Source organism: Pelmatolapia mariae, linkage group LG7 (genome assembly GCF_036321145.2).
Source record: "Pelmatolapia mariae isolate MD_Pm_ZW linkage group LG7, Pm_UMD_F_2, whole genome shotgun sequence".
Taxonomy (NCBI): domain Eukaryota; kingdom Metazoa; phylum Chordata; class Actinopteri; order Cichliformes; family Cichlidae; genus Pelmatolapia; species Pelmatolapia mariae.
Window position 1 is genome coordinate 13645596 of NC_086233.1, and position 16905 is coordinate 13662500.

Below are 16905 nucleotides of genomic sequence, written 5' to 3' on the forward strand. Positions count from 1 at the left end.
TCAACATCCAGTCCACAGCCGTGACAAATGTCAAACGCAGTTAACAGAAGCAGTGCCAAAGTCTTAAAACTATTAAAGTCTTGAGAAAATAAGTTCTCCAGAAAAGGCTTCACAGTCTGAAGTGTTTCTTTGGTAGAGTGGGGCTCCTGCTGCTGCTCTCTTCCTCTGTAGCCTCTCTCTTCACACCCTGTACAAACATCTTTAGAAACTGACAGAGCTCCGACATGATACCTCTGCCCTCTGAGCTGTAGTCCATGACTCTCCAGCGGTTTGTCATTTCACTTCTCTCTTCTGTGCGATAAATATTAATATTTTTTGCTGCTTTTTATTAACCAATCTTTCTTCACACAGTAAACTAAATAATTTGTGCATTACAGCATAATAAGCTTATTTTAATTGAGAATCAATTGCTAATGGGGCCACAGAAGAAATATTTGCAGGAGGATGTTGGACATATGTCATGACCCAAAATTCAAAAGATTCAATAAGCTGATCAGGGGTTAACAGAAATTTTGTGCAAAAAAAAATTGTGCAAAAAGTATTAAATCACCCTTCATTTCTTTATGTTTTGCTTCCAATGAGATGAGATGAGACTGTTTTGACCTTTTTAAAATTGTCTAAAGTAATCTGCTCCTGTGACAGATTGGCGACCTGCCCTCCCATACTGTGATAGCTGGGATAGATGCTGAATTGAATACATACTTTTCAACAACTGTGAAATTGCTTTGTTGTTATTTTGGTTGGTACTCCTCAGTTAATATCACTCCCTCTCTCTATCTAAAAGCTGTTTTACTCATTAAGCACTGAGCTCATGTCAGCTTTATTAAGCCTTGCCCTCTGAGGTAAATGAGATTAGCCTAAACAGTCTATTTATAGCCTATACAATAATATTCAAGTCTTAAAGATCTCAAGATGAAATTTAATGCAGTTATGCCAATCACGCATTATACAACAAAAGGGGTTTGAGAGTTGATTCTGAGAGGCACATTTAACTCCAACAATAACATTTCTTTAACTGGTCACATTCAAATTGAAAAAGACACATTTTCTCTAATTACTCTAAATGGAATCCATCTGTGCATGTTTCCAGCTGTGTGTTATGAGCATAAATCATGAAAACATGGACAAACTCTCTCACACACACTGCAACAGATTACACCACACAACCAACCGTTTGTAACAGTGCCACTTACAGCGATAACAAAAACTATTCAGCTTTATTAACTTTGATACTTTATCCATCAATTGTCAGCTGACACATTATTCTCATAATTCTCACATTCCTGCTCTTATATTTGGCTTGTTTCTTACGTTTCTTGTATTTTTGCACACCACTGTTGCTTGTGAAGCTTGCACAAAAGAATCTCACTTACATGTGCTGTACCAGTGTACCAGTAATGTGACGTGACAATAAAAGTGATTTGATTTTAATAACTTACATACTTCACTCATTCTTTGCAAACTAACACTTTGATGAACACTTGAAAATGTTTATTTGTTTTGCTCATCTGCTGACATTCGAGCTCCAGTTAGTTGCCGCTCCGCAACTTTTACTCTTCATCCATTATGTTTTCATAATTGACGATTTAATGGCTTTTATGACTAAGGTACAATTTAAATTGTTTCCTCATACTTAATTTGCATTGCAGTTGCTTTCATGTCACAATTAATCTGGTTCAGTTTAGAACAGTCTTGTCCACAATACCAACCCTGGAGTTATCAGCAGCAAATTTGATGCTTCAACTGGAGTATGGAGCTGGCATTGATGTTCATGCTTGATTACATAATTTCAACACATTTGGTAAACAGTGCAGTTATGTCTACTAATTTTATATGTTAAAAAATAGCAGTAAACTCTGGAGCAGAAAGTCTAGACAAAAAACTGCAGTTTCTCTAATGACTCCAAAATTGTCTCTCGTCACATCTTAGCCCAGCAACAGATTAGCAACCTATCCAGAGTGTTGATGAGGTGATGAGAGCTCACAAGCCCGGAATCCCAGTTGGTCACAACTAATAGCAAAGACCAGGAAGCTGAGAACAACAGCGTGCTGTGTGAAAAACATGCAGGAAAGTCTGCACCAGCGTCCAGAGCCCCCACGTTGATCCAGAAAAAGTCAAGCAGCATGTATGTATGGAAGAATCCTAGATGAATGCAGCATGAAGTCAATTTGAAATAATTTAACATGTTTATGCAGATGCACCTGTATTAGTGTTGCTTATCATAAATTTGCAACAGTTTGTGTCATCCTCAAGGCTAAAACCATTATGGTTCCAGCATGTGATGTCCATGTGATATTTTAATTTCCAGCTGACGATTAAGTAACCATTTATGCAGACACTGCACTATTCTTGTGAACAAGTGTCAGCACCAAGACAAAACCTCTACATCAACATTAGTATACGATTAAACATCCAAACAGGAAACAAAACAAACTTTAACTTTTAAAGCAGCTTCCCCTTTTTGCTTCTTACTTGGCCAACTCAAGTTTATCACACTTTTCAGTGCTTAAATTTCATCAAGCATATCAATTTGGACTATCAGTATAATTTTAGATTAATATTTCTTGCTTAAAAAAAAAAAAAAAAAAAAAAAAAGACAGACAATGACTTAATGAGGCATTTACCAGCCATTTATTGTTAATTAAGGAAGTTAACATGGTTAACTGCATTGAAAGTCATACAATAAACCTTTAAGCATTGTGAGAGGTTCCTCCCCATGCCAGAGGAGGAAAGTTGTAGGAATATACATACAGTATATTTTATTGGCAAGTAGATATGTTTAAGTACATTCTCCTCTACCTGGAACTCATGTACAATTTAAAAAATAGATTTTGTTTGCATTGCGATCACCTTTTTTTTTAAACTTTTTTTTTGTTCAGGATGTTAAGGATGAAAGTATTCACATTTAAGTGTTATGGGTTCTTGAACGGCGGTGGAACTAAAGAGCACTGTTAAGTTGTTTTGTTTCTTTTTAATAGCTATCACATACATATAGGCATACGCATAGAAGGCGAGTCTATGCATCTAAATTGCTTACATGATAAATGGAAAGCAGTTTTATCATCTCAGGGAGAAAAAAAAAAAAAAAAAAAAAAAAAAACAAAGCCAAGAATGTAACTTAGAACAAGTATGGCCGTCAGCAGCCACAATGTCACAGCACACGCGCACGCGCACACACAACACAAAAACACTGTAAGCACACATTCCACAAAACATTAGGCAGGTACAAAGTCAACCATTCAACGATAAAAACTGCATACAGTACACCACACTACAGAAGATCTCAGTCAGATGATGGCGTTTACACGGGAGATGTTCCAAAGAAAACGTGCTGTGGAGCAGCCACATATTAGCAGAGTCCTCCAATGAGAGGAAGCAGCTCCCGAAAACACTGATGTCATGATTTTTTTTTTGATTTATTTATTTTTTTTAAATCACAGAAAGAAGCTGTTCAGTCCGAGATCAGTGGTTACGGAGAACTATCCACAAGGCAAGCCGCTTCTTCCTTTTTCTCAAAAGGAGAGATTCTGAGTCAGCACTGTTACAGCAAGTTCAATCGCAAGACTGCAGTTTCTCAAGGCATAGTGATGGTAAGCAAATGTGCAGAAACTGACAATGCTTGACAAAATACTGAGACCACATGTTCGAAAAGAGTGACTATCCTAATACTGAAGCTGATCGTGAAGATAAAGAAACAGTGACATTTAAGAAAATACATTTTCATTTCTTACTGTTAGCTGATAAGATTCCACTCTCATATCTGCACTTTGAATATAAAGCTGGTGATTAGCCTAGCTTAGCATAAGGCTAGTCTGTATAAACACAGTCAAGAATCGCTTCCAGCATACGCTTCCTCATAAAACCATGGTGATGTTAGTCATCCTTCGAGCACTGCACTATAGATGGCAATTTCAATCAGTCAGTCCACTGCTTTGGTCCAGACTTAAATCATCTCAGTAACTAACAGATGAACAGCCATTAAATCTGGTGCAAATCTTGAATGCAAGGTACATTCAAGTTTCCCTGAGGATACTCATGTAGTGCCATTATGAGATCAAATTGGTGAATATCTACAAAAGTGATGACATCTTTAAAACCCCTTTTTTTTCTGCATGTGATGCCAAATAGTAAATATTAGCAAGTTACATGATAACAATACAACTTTCATATACCAGGCTGGGCCTAAGGAGGACCTGATAGCTGCTCCATGCAGACTCTAGAATAAACATCACAAGTTACATAAAAGTGAACAAACCAAAAAGAATACGGGTCAATTTGAACCAGGTGTCTATTACTATTATCTGAGAATAAAGAGCACCCAGACATTAGCAGATATAGAAAAAGTAACACAAGTACTTTTCATAAGTCCAATGTGTAACTTAACATCAGCATGGTTTTATGGATTTGATAGAACTAAAGTACGTTTCTTTACAGATAATTTAGGATAGTGATGTCATTAAACATGTATAAAAATACTATTAATCCGAATATTTGTTTTTATTGATTTACCTTTAAGTAGACTTAACATAGCTGTTCCCTCGTTTTCAGTCTCTCTGCAAAACTATGCTAAACAAATAGCTACTAGCTATAGCTTCATAGTTTACAGATGTGAGAGTGGGATCCATCGTATTATCTGGAGTAAATGATTGTTTTTCTCCAAAATGTCAAAGTATTCCAATAAAACTGTTCACTTTGATTGACACACAAAAGAAAGACCAGAAAATACTCTCCTATAAAACATGTGTACTTATGTGTGAATGTGTGTTTGTGTGTATAAACTCCTAAATCCAACTGACCACAACCATAACAATTAATCTACTACCAAAACTGATGTGTGATTACTTCCTAGAACAAACTTTTAAACTTAAGTACATGTGGTGTTCAAAATAGGCAATGGTATATAAAGGCATTTATCCTTAACAAGAAAAGAATAATAAAAAAAGGGAAAATGCACTTACAAAAAAAAAAAAAGAAAAAAAAAAGAGACATCTTTTTGGCAGCCATCAGCATATGGCAATGCCTGCAACTGACATACAGAGACTCCCCTGAAGTCCTAATATATCAACATCCTGACTTTGCAACATAAGTGCATACCTTCAGGAAACTCCTCCCAAAAATCCAGATTCATAAATCCACCAGATGAATCAAGGCTTAACTGAAACTAATGCTGCCAATTCAAAGTGCAGCATTAAGGACATTCGGCTTGAGCTCTGGAATGATTAACCAACACTGTTAATCCTAATGAAAGCGTACTAAACTCGTGAACTAGGAGACAAAGAAGTTAATTACACTCCCAAGAACCTGAATTTTTGTTTCTCTTTGAGGTGTTTTTGCCACAGAAAAATTAATTTGTGTAGTTACAAATCAACAGTAAAAACCACTGGAAGTTTTTCCCCACTTTTGTTGAGCCCAAAGACCGTATAACTAGGTGCAAAGTGTGAATAAAATTATGTGTGGGTTTGGCACAGGCCTTTTTCAGTAAACTCTTCACTTCCATCTACAAACGATCAATTTCACTTTCCTTTGGTTAATTTAAAAAAAAAAAAAAATACACAGAAGAATGAGAGATGAGCAAAGATTAGTTAGGTTCTTTTCCCTCTGAGGAGGGTGCTCGCTGTTGGCAGCCCTTTTTGCAGTGAGATTTACAAAGCCTAAACCCAAACTGTGGTTTAGTAGTAGATTTAGCATGTTAGGCTTCTCAAAGGCTCTTCTGACGATCACAGTGGTTTAGAATTCAACTAGAGGGAAATTGTTCACGTAAGAATAAGCAAGAACAGGAGGGCAACCCCAGTTTCTGGTCTACCTCGTGTCTTGTGTGTTTGTGTGTGTGTGTGAGTGTATGTTCTTGTTTTTTTTCCCCCCCATTGTTCCATATCATTACGGTCAAGTCTCAGGCGTCAAGGTGTGGCTGGCGAAAAAACTGTCAGGTATCAAGATCCTAAAAAGAAAAAAAACAAAAAAAACAAAACTTGATTTAGTTTGATTGTCTGGATTTAATAATAATTCATATCAGCCCAATCCTGAGGTGAAACATTGGATGGCACTGCTTAAACATTGCTTCTTTTCACTAGTCAGATATATCAGTCAGTTCAACTAATTATTTGCATTTTAACTCTCAAATGACTGAAAGGGAACACTTAAACATTGAAAATGTACAACTTGTTATTGTTTCATAGGAAATGTGTAGGATCATTTATGCTTCAAGGAAATATTTATGTTTTGAACATTACATACTTTAATTCTATTGCAATTTTCCACTAATCACTGCATTGTAATCCCACTGACAAAAGTCACTTGAATGAATGATGAAAAATTTTTCCTACTGAAAACACTCCTTCCAGGTAAAGTGAATGAATTTTCTGGGATTTTCTTACCTGGATTATTAAACCTGCATCAAGATTAAATTGTAATGTCGTAGTTTTGATGCAGTATTGATTGGTTAACAGACTAGAACACGATTCAGAGATATCCTGAATTAAATGTGGTTTAACAACTGAAAAAACAGAGCAGCGGGGGACACCATGAACAAACCTACAGCTTTCAACAACACTTTGACAAAGCCTATAGCTCAGTTATCCAAATGCCTTTATCTCTAGGACTGATCTCTGTGAGGACGAACAAGTTGTTAAGTTTTCAGAGGAAGGTGCAGGTTTCTAAACTAGAATGGAATAAAGATCTTGTGGGATGTCTTTGTGCTTAAAATGATTTAAAAACATAGTTAAGAGCATTAGAACATTTAGGTACAGATAACAGAAACAGTGTAGGTATGAGAAAGATAAATGACCCCACTTAATAACTTGATTGCTTGAGATTTAATGTACTAACAGTAGGTATGAAAAAATGCAGGAAAGAAAAAAAAGAGTGCCACTTTTCATCTTCCAAATAAGAAAACAAATTATAAGTCTTTAGCAGAAATGGTCAGAGATGTTACATGGATATTTGAGGTGTGCTTACTTAATCACAATGTCAGCTCATGCATTAAGTGACAATAATAATAATAACAATAATAATAATAATAATAATAATAATGGAAAACATTTTTTTAATTATTATAATTTACATTTCCCTTCAGAAAATTTAACCTTCTTCTCAGGTATATATAAACTACAAAAGATTAGAAAGCAATATTTAATTTTTTTTTTAGATAAGCTAAATAGGTAAAAGTTAATCAAAGCTAGTTTTGTTGTTTTCTCCTTAATTAACAGTAACTCTGTATTTAATGCTATAAAGACTGACCTTTATTGTTTTAACTACTGTAGACAACTGTCTTTTTCTAATTCCTTCTCTTTGACAAGCAGAACTGGTTGTATTTTTGTTCCTTAGATCAGCTTCCTCTCATTTAAAGCTACTGTATGTTGACAGTTCTCTCCGTATGTTCTTCATGGATTTACCTGGAGCTGATAGAGCACTGGTATCAAAAGATGAATCTCATCTGAAGCTCTTCTGTTGCTGCATCAGCCCCACATTTTCATACACCCTGGAGCTGTCCTCCCTCATCCTGACAACAAATACAAATCAGCAAGAAACTGTCAATGCTTTCTTTACAAGGGTTTAAATGCCACAGGTCATTTAAGAGGCACTTACTCTGTGCAGGTGGGAGTAGGAATAGGAGTGCAAGGAGGCAGAGGGCTCTGCTCTCCTCCAGTCAGGTCAGACAAAGAGTACTTAATGTTGGTGTACTCACGTCCCTTAATCTTACTTTTCTGTGGAGGAGAAAGCAGATGAATGGTATAAGTGTGAGTAGAAGTGAGGTGAAAAATAAAAAACAAACTGCTGCGTACCTGCTCTTCTTCTATGCGCCTCTGCAATGTTTCTATGTAGTGCTGTACAGCCATGTAGATGAATCTGTATTGTGCCTCAGTCTGCACCATCCCAGAACGCTGAGAACGAACCATCTGTATGGTCTTCGGCACATCAATGTCACAGTCCACTCCTGCACCAGGAAAAATAAATAAATAATTTAACAAATTTTACTTCATGCATTTTGCATAGTCAAAAATAGACTCCAGACTGCAGTCCAGATCTTGTCCCAAACACCATTCTTTATAGAGTTTATAAGTCAGGGAAACCAAATATGCACATTTTTGTTGATGACAATGTAATAGTGTAATCTTCAAACAGCTGATCACTTTTTCAAGAGAACCTGGAAAAGCGCTTACACGTATTTGGAGATATGAGACATAACAGTCCCCTCACCTCTCAAGGTATCAGCTGACCAGGCACTCATGACATCCAGGCACACTGGTTTCAAAAACCCTGCCTTCAACTCTCAGTGAATGATAGTCACATATATCAGCTGAGTGTTTTATTTGTTTTCAAGCAAAGCAGTTTAATTGCAATTATACTCAGGATTCATAGCTGGATAGTCTTAGTGAAAATCAATTTTTCACTGCAGCGCTGTCAGTATATTTTGAACTGAATCGTTAACTCGTCTTTATATGCTGATGTTCAGATGTGTTGTACTTGTTTATAACGGTCTATTTTCAATAAAAACTAACATTAGTGAGAGCATTTTAACCCAGACAAGAAACATTTGGACTACATGCTCCAGAAATGATCAAATTATATCTTTTTAAATGGAACAACTTGGCAAGCAAAAGGGGAGATACAAGTACCCTGTGGGATTGCATCACGAAGGTTAATCTGGCATAAAACTCTGCTAATATCAAATATGAGGAGCTACCTGCCGTGGCAACCCCTTGTGACAAGGGAGCAACAAAGCTTAGATTATTTATTCTAAACATCAGTTGTCTGTTATAGGTTTTTGAAGTCTAGTAGAATTAAAAAAAAAACAAAAAAAAAAACATGTAATCTGTGTGTTTTTTTTCTTGGATAAGCAGTGAGTTATGTAGATGTGTATAAGACATCATCCTCACACGTCTGGACTCCTGGGTGTTCGTTTCAAGTACTGGCAAGGAACTGGCAAGTATGCAAGTACAAATTGTGTAGTTGCTATTAAGAAACAACCAATGAAAGAACTGGCCCCAGGCCAAAGCAAGTTTTGACTAGATCAGCGTTAGCCCTAGCCCCTGACTGTGACAGAGGTTAAGGTTGACAGATAAAATAAATTCATGATACAGTGCAGGACAGGTACCATTAAATTAAATACAAAGTTAATTAAATGGTGAAATAATTAAACATGTTTTTAAATATATATCTGTCCTCACACTCAAAATGCTCAGACTCAGAGCAGACATTAATGTGTATGCAGCCTGGGAAAAAAATCAATTTTGGAAAGAAAAAGAAAGAAAGAAAAAGAAATGCATTTACAGACTAAGAAAATATGCAGAAGAAAATATGGAGAATTGTGAGCTTGGTGCTACAGTGGCCACAGAGTGCATGTGTACTCACCTTTTTCTCTGATCACATCTATTAGGATGTCAATCACTATAAAGGTTCCTGTCCGCCCAATCCCTGCACTGAAAAACAAGACTTTGAATAAAGATATCTCCTTCATTATCAATGATAAAGTGTTCTGACTGTGGAACTTGAGGTACCTGCAATGTACCGTTATTGGCCCAGCATCCAATATGCTCTCCTGTTTCAGGTTGACCTCTTCTAAGAAGTCAAGTACACCGCCTGGGTCAGTGGGGACTCCATGATCTGGCCAGGCCCTAAAGTGGTACTGCCAAACTGTACGTTCTGTGTTGCCCTGAGAAAAAAAAACAAAAAAACACAAAGAGTCCATAATCAAAGGGGTTCATGGGATTTGAACAGATTTTAAATCTGTCATCTTTAGTAATTTTTGGCATTTATTGCAGTGAACTTCAATGATGGATAACTACAATTTTTCTTTTTCAAAGAATCCTCATGTTAGATTTGCACAGTATATTTTCATACCAACAAACCATTTACCTGTCCAACTTTGGAAAGTTTCAGTTCTCTTAAGATGTAGTCATGTGCAGACGTCTCTCTGACATTGCGAACACGCATAGCCCCATACTCCTTCAGCGCTGACACGTCTGGCCAGTATTTCACACACTTACTCTGTTGAAACACAATCACATAGTTACACATTACATATTCATCAGTAGTAGTAGTAGTAGTAGTAGTAGTAGTAGTAGTAGTAGTAGTAGTAGTAGTACCTACAGTTTAAAATATTTAGACACAATGTGTTTGTATAAAAACAAAGTGACATAGCATGAACAATTTGTATTACATTACACAACTTTATCATTTCTAAACCCCAATTCTTTTATCCATCTACTCCCATTGTTTCCTTCACTAAATATAAAAGTTACCTTCTCATACCTTTCTGTATTGGGACAAAGTATATCTAGAGATTTCCGACTTATACATGAGGCTAGTCCAAGCTGTCTTAAACATAAAAAGATATACACAGTAAATTTGGGTATTTGAGTCAAAATATTCTTGAGGAAAGCCAACAGAATGCCTATCACATTTTCATTTTGCCGTTGTAGACTGATTAATTAATAGTTAACAATAGGTTAATTACGAACTAAAGGAATCAAGTGTTTTGATGTCCCAGTGGATTTCTGCACTAATGCTATATTATATTAACTGAAATTTTACAACAAATATATATATGCAAGGAAATTTCACATACTAGAAGTTACTGCTAATATTGGCTAAGATAGCTAGTTATCAGGAAGTTTACTATTTTTGTTAGTTTTGTTTTTTACTTTTTCCACACTATATCTTTTACTTTGAACTTTTGTATAAAATTTTGAAGTTTTGTAGTTTTTCTTTTTGTATTTGTACATTTTTCTTATTGTGGTTCTAATTGTATTATACTCAACTTTTTGCATGGCATTCTATTCTGTTGTTCCCTTTGGTGCATCTTTATTTTATTTTGTTTACTGCGCTCTATATTCTAATTTTATATTTAACTTATTGACTCGTTTTACTGTCAAGATATTTTCTCATGGGTTGTGTATGACGTTTTGGCTGCTGTAAAAGGATTTTCCAACCTTTTGGGATGACATCTATCTTGTTTTATCTTAAACACGTCAATTTAGGAGCGTTGATAGTGTCTCACAGAAGTTCTTTGCCTTTGTTTTTTTGGGGGGTTTGTTTGTTTTTTAAAGACACTGGGAACTTTTAAGTATATTTTTTAAACATGCAGGGTTAAAGTTGTGATCAGTGCATTTCAGCTTGAACCATGATAAACCTGTCATGCAGATTTGGTGCTTTAACTTTAAAGGTGGTTTCAAACTGTTAACAAATTAATAAACATTACTAATTAACTTATTTTTATTTAATAAAATACTAACTCAAGCTTGGTGACCTAACAGTTTAGAATTTGTTAACAATGGTGTTTATCCCTGACAATCAACCATATTGTCTGCTTAGATTAATTATTTTAAGAATTTGAGCAGCACACAAAAACTGCACATCTTGAAATAGTATCTTAACCTTTAAGGTAGAATTGCAGTTCCGTGCTCAGTCGCTTTGCTTACCTTCCCTCTTTCTACCTCTTTGGTGGTCATGACGATGACTCGAGAGTCCTCCTGAAAAACCATCCTCCAGAAGTCACTGATGGTGTTATGTAGACAGCCCTGAGTGGCAATGTAGCTCTTCTTCACCTTGGTGCCTTGATTACACTTTGAGTCCAAATCCGGCTACGTAAACACACATAAGCATGACACAGTCAGCAACTGAGAAATACAGCAAACAAGAACAAACTGACTGATCACACAGGCTGATGAATAGCGGAGTGAGTGAAAGTTGACATATGAAGCCATCTACATACTATCACATACATACGCAGTGTGTGCAATGTGTGTCCCAAAGATGACATGAGTTTACCATGACAGTGGATACTACCATGATGATATTGGCGTTGATATAGTCAGAGCCTGGCTCATCTGGGTCCCCGTCTTTCAGCACCACGCGTGTGTGGTCGACTGGAAATGGAAATAAAATCAGTAGTTAGTTGCCTCAAAAATCCCTTCAGGAGGTCCCTGAGCAGTTAAAAACTGGAGGGTTTTTATAGACAAAAATTAGTGATTTTCTTACAAGGCAGAATGTTCTTGTATCGGTTCTTGTTTTTGTTCTCTGGTCTCTGGCCCTCTTTACGACTGTAGAGCAACTTGCACTCTTGTTGCTGTAAGGTCTGAATAGGAAAAAAGAGGAGAGTCACATCTTAAAATGCCATTTCCAACCAAGATTTCTAAAAATTTTAATCACACTTTATCCAGAGATGGTTGTCTGGGGAAAATAACCCAGTAAATGAGCAGTTTCTGAAATACTCTGACATCAACAATCATGCCACATTATGTTAGGTGTCAAGTTATTTGTTAGCCTTAGCAGGCAAGCTGAAGTTAGCCGACACTAGGCATTTTTGTTGAATGAAGCCTTGCGAACACAGGATTTGGCCTTCAGGAGAAAATTATTGTCAACATTAACAGGAAATTCAATACATAGCAAGACTCAAACCCTTAACCTATCGCTCTTCTGGTTAATGTTAGTGAATACAACTATCGCCGATGCAGACAAATCACAAGAAATCGTATATAAACAAATACTATCTTGAGTAGAAAAGGTCAGCTAATTCCAAAGTCTGCCATTTTCAAATTACTTTATTAGCTTACATTACTGTATGTTGCCAGTACAGGCATGAGGTTGCAACTAACTGCAATTTGCTTGCTAACATTATTCCTCCTGAAATCATGTACGGTAGGTAGAAAAGCTAATTCGCTAGCTTGCCAAATTATTTCACTGGCTACTGTGATCCATGACACTAATTTACAGTTAATGTCCAACACTATTAATTTTAGTCAGCTGTCAATTTTATAATTAGGGCTCCACGGTGATCCTTATCACAATTATTTGGTTAAATATTAAGATCACAATTATTTATGATCAATGTTCCCTCTAATTTTTCATGTGTCTGAGCGAACGCACAAACCCCCTGAGCAATCCCTTGGACTACTGTGAGCAACAGCAGACGTATGCACTGTGGTCACGCCAGCATTGAATCCATCCAAGTTACGTGGTTTATTAAAATAATCAAATTACAGCATTTACATTTATGTCGGACTACTTTTAATTAACTGCTTTAGCCCACTTACAATGAAAAATTAAAAAAAAAAAAACTTGTTCATGGCCTGTGTAGTATGTTTACACTATTGGAAGTAAAAATAACTTGAACTCCAATTTTGAAAACACAACTTTCTTTTTCTTTTTTCTCTATAAAGCTCTGACTTGTATTATGAGTCTGTGGTCTGGGAGAGAGTCCTGTAACTCTCTGTCTGCAAAATACAGTATATAAAGACCAATGTTGGGCAATTAATTATATAGTGACTTCTTCAAAAAAGTAACTGAGTTTTGCAAACAAAGTTTTTTGCAGCTGTTTACCTAAAAATGCTGCCAAGGCGTTTTTTAAATAAACATTTCAAACTATTTACAGAACAATCAGGTGTTCTACATCAAATTTGATGCCACACAAATGATTTGTGCCACTCCAAAAAATAATTTCTGTCCACTATGAGATAAAGGAGAACAACAGCCTGATACCTGCAGGCCTGACAACAGGAGATGTATCACTGCTGTAACACCTGTAACATTCAGTAGTCGCCTCATTGTTCTGACACACACAACAAAACTATTGACTACACTACACACCAACTACACAAGATTTGCGCTAAACGTCGCAAATCTCTCACATCTCAAAACACCACCGTCACTCCTAAAACTTCCCCCCTCCCTAAACAACTAAATACCATGTTGCCATATCATTTTTTGATTGGTCGACATGGTACATTTTTCGACCAATAGGAAAGGGTGGGGTTTTTTTGGTTTTGTTTTTGCTCACAGGCGGAGAGTGCTTTCAAGCGTTTTCCTTATAAAACGCCGTTTTTACCGTTTCTTCCCGCAGTAAATATAAACAACGATAGTATTCAGGAAGAAAACCAAAGTTTGCATTTCACATCCAAGTTATGAATATTTACTTTCATTTTTAAAGATGTCGATAATACAAAAGTACATGAATAATAAAAATTAACACAAACGCAGGACCACTCACCTCAAATTCTTCCCAGAATCCCTGTTTGACCTTGTCTGTAGCCTCCGCTAGTTTGCTAAGCTCCCTAACTCGACTCTCAATCTCTGCTGCGTTAATACGGGTAGTGTTCAGAGGCTGCAAAGACCAAGAGTCAGAAGAGAAACAAATCAGGGAATGTTTCCAATGTTTCTCTTCCTTTGCAACTGAACAGATTCTGAGGCAGGTTATATAGGCACAAATGCTTGGGAACACATGGCTACAGGAGATGGGTCAAACCTGTTTAAGCTGAAGCACAGTGCCCAGAGTTTCAACCATAGGGTTCTTCTTGTAGTGCTCTACCAAGTCTGTGAGGGAGTCAAACTTCTCCCCTCCACCCACATCATACTTCAGGTCATGCTGAGCAAAAAGACACAGGTACATCAGCAATATAATTAAAAACAGACTGGCCTCATGTTACCAGAATCAAGATACAGATGTCTTTTGTATACAACCAATTCATATCTATGTATACAGTCCTCAAGACCTAGGTGAAATTTTACAAGGTATGTTAATTGACTGAATATCTTGTCTTAAAATACTGAGATGTTGTTGCTTTCAGTAATGTGCAAAAACTCTATATTATAGAGAATGAGTGACTGCAACACAACCTCTAGCTTATCCACCTTGGGTAGCAGCAGCTATACCACTGGGTATTATTAAAAAGTATTTTCTAAGACAGCACTCTGCTTCTGAACTTGAAATTTTCATTAAAAAAAGAAAAAAATCTAGGTAATCCATGTCATGATTTTGAAGAGGCAACTAAGTAATACTGAGTAACGCCACAACACCAGTCTGGCCTGTTAACCAGCCAAAAGTTAAGAATAATTAAGGGCCAGGGGTAGCTGGTTAGCAAGGCTTTCAAAAAAAAGGTCAACTAATAAATCTGTTACCCTTGGAAAGATGGAAAAGGTTAAACTAAATCTCTAAATATACTTGGGTGGCTGCTGGTTTACCTGCATGCTACATGGTGCACAGAATTCAGACACACTAAGAGGCAGAGTTTAGGTGTGGAAAACACATGGAGTGTGTACAAAAGCTGGATCTTACCTGGCAGCGGATCATGACATGAGTGACTTTAGGTTTACTGTCACTGCTGTCTGTTTTGTCATCTCCAGTACGGACCGATAGAACAAAATCTCCCGGATGGCTCTGGCTCTCCCTCACCAGGAAACTGCCATTCTTGCCTTTCTCAGTGAGCAACTTCTCAGCCTCCCTGCCCGACAGGTGTCCGTGGAACCATCTGCAATGGGAAAATATGAAGCTAGTAGAATATATCACGTAACAGAAATGTGCTCTCATATTATGTAAACTGCAAGATCTGCCTTAGTTCACTTGAAGCAAGCACAGCTTATCAAAGATAAAAGACATAACATTAAAATCTGAAGCTTATAGTTCTTACTTACTGTTTAAGTGTGAATTGAACTGGCAACTATAGTGTTGTCAAATAGTTTAAAAAAAACAACACCTGTGTCCAAAATGGTCTTATGTAAATTTAATATACAAAATATACAAGGTGTTCAGAAATTATCGACAAATCATTTGGAGGTTTTTTTTATTTTTATTTTTAGAACTTTTCTACCACAAAAAATATTACATGAACATTAACAGTTACCTCTCTGAGGTGGGATCTGCACAGTTGAGTGGATACTTGAGCTCAATAACGTCACCGTTTTTCTCTTTCAGTTGTCCATGATGTTCCATGTAATACTGCACCAGCTCTGCAAGTGTGGCAAACTTCTCCCCGCCATAAAGGTCGTAGTAATCTCCTGTGTTCTGGATCTTAATATGGGTGACTGCTCCATTTCGCCTGCAGAACAGCACAAACATTTATGTTACTATCACATGAAAGATCATCATCAGGTTACAAATGTAGGAACATCTGGCTTATGATCCATTTTTTCCTCATATTTTGAGCTCAGATACCAGCTAAACAGCCAAAATATTATGTTATATATTATAAGTCATAAAATTTGCAGAATTTCTCAGCGTGTTTTTCTCTAATTATTTTAGTTCTACCACTGTGTTCTGTCCATTTTTGTACACACAAAACAGGTCTGTTTTTCACTCTTCACTGCCCTCTTCTGTCTTCAATTATGACTGAATATTTTATTTTAAAAAATAGCTTTAATAATCAGTTTTGGGGAAAGGGTTAGGGAGGGTTAAAAAATAAAATAAAAATTAGCACCATTAGCTCCAGTTATGTGAAAAGAAAACATAACTGGAGCTAATGGTGAGTTATGCCACAACAAGCTGCTGGGGGACTTCCATGACGCACTCAGCACCTTACTCATCACTCACCACTACTGCATTCAAATCATTACTAATTATTAAACTCTTAATCTTTCTCCCATAGTGTGTCTTTTGTCCCGTCTCCCTCTGCACTCTTCTCTTTCCCCTCACTCACAAGCAGGTGGATGTTTTCACCCTACAATATAAAATGCCATGAGGTATGTGTTCTTGTGAATTAGCACTAGATAAATGAAATTGAATTCATTTAATTTAATTTTAATTAATTAAATTTTAAAAAAAATAATGTATAAACAGAAGATGATTACTTTGCAAAAAGTTGCAGACAGGATATAAACTGCCTCTTAGCTCTTGAATCACAGAAGTTACATTAAGCTGTAACTTGATAACAAACAGGATGAACCTACAAATGACAGTGTTGTGAGTGTCAGCTTTAAGAGGAGATGGTGTCATGAAAGTACAGAAAGCTATAGGCAATCAATCTGACCATGATTAATCCCCAAGATTAAAATGTTCACAGTATTTCTCACTTGTGAAAATTAGTTCTTTTGATCTGACAAAACAAGATTTTATGACATTTTTCAGATGAAGTAATTCATTGGATCTCAATCAATCAGGACATTAGGTGGTAATGAAAACTACTCTATGGAGGT

General features: G+C 36.5%; 1 protein-coding gene across 2 annotated transcripts in view; it reads right to left on the reverse strand.

Moving 5' to 3' along the window:
• Positions 1 to 2612: 2612 nt before the first annotated feature.
• Positions 2613 to 16905, reverse strand: part of ptpn11a (protein tyrosine phosphatase non-receptor type 11a) — a 23589-nt gene continuing 9296 nt past the window's right edge. The window contains exons 3-16 of one of the 2 annotated variants that reach the window (XM_063477997.1): positions 15618 to 15812; positions 15053 to 15245; positions 14243 to 14362; positions 13988 to 14101; positions 11980 to 12076; positions 11788 to 11867; positions 11421 to 11582; positions 9856 to 9987; positions 9498 to 9652; positions 9352 to 9419; positions 7782 to 7933; positions 7585 to 7703; positions 7392 to 7498; positions 2613 to 5938 (exon numbers count right to left, since the gene is read on the reverse strand). In XM_063477997.1, the coding sequence (XP_063334067.1) occupies positions 7429 to 7498; positions 7585 to 7703; positions 7782 to 7933; positions 9352 to 9419; positions 9498 to 9652; positions 9856 to 9987; positions 11421 to 11582; positions 11788 to 11867; positions 11980 to 12076; positions 13988 to 14101; positions 14243 to 14362; positions 15053 to 15245; positions 15618 to 15812 (1657 nt within the window). In that variant the 3' untranslated portion in view covers positions 2613 to 5938; positions 7392 to 7428. Of the gene's footprint in view, positions 5939 to 7391; positions 7499 to 7584; positions 7704 to 7781; positions 7934 to 9351; positions 9420 to 9497; positions 9653 to 9855; positions 9988 to 11420; positions 11583 to 11769; positions 11868 to 11979; positions 12077 to 13987; positions 14102 to 14242; positions 14363 to 15052; positions 15246 to 15617; positions 15813 to 16905 lie in introns of both variants that reach the window. The other variant, XM_063477996.1, reaches the window with a different exon arrangement.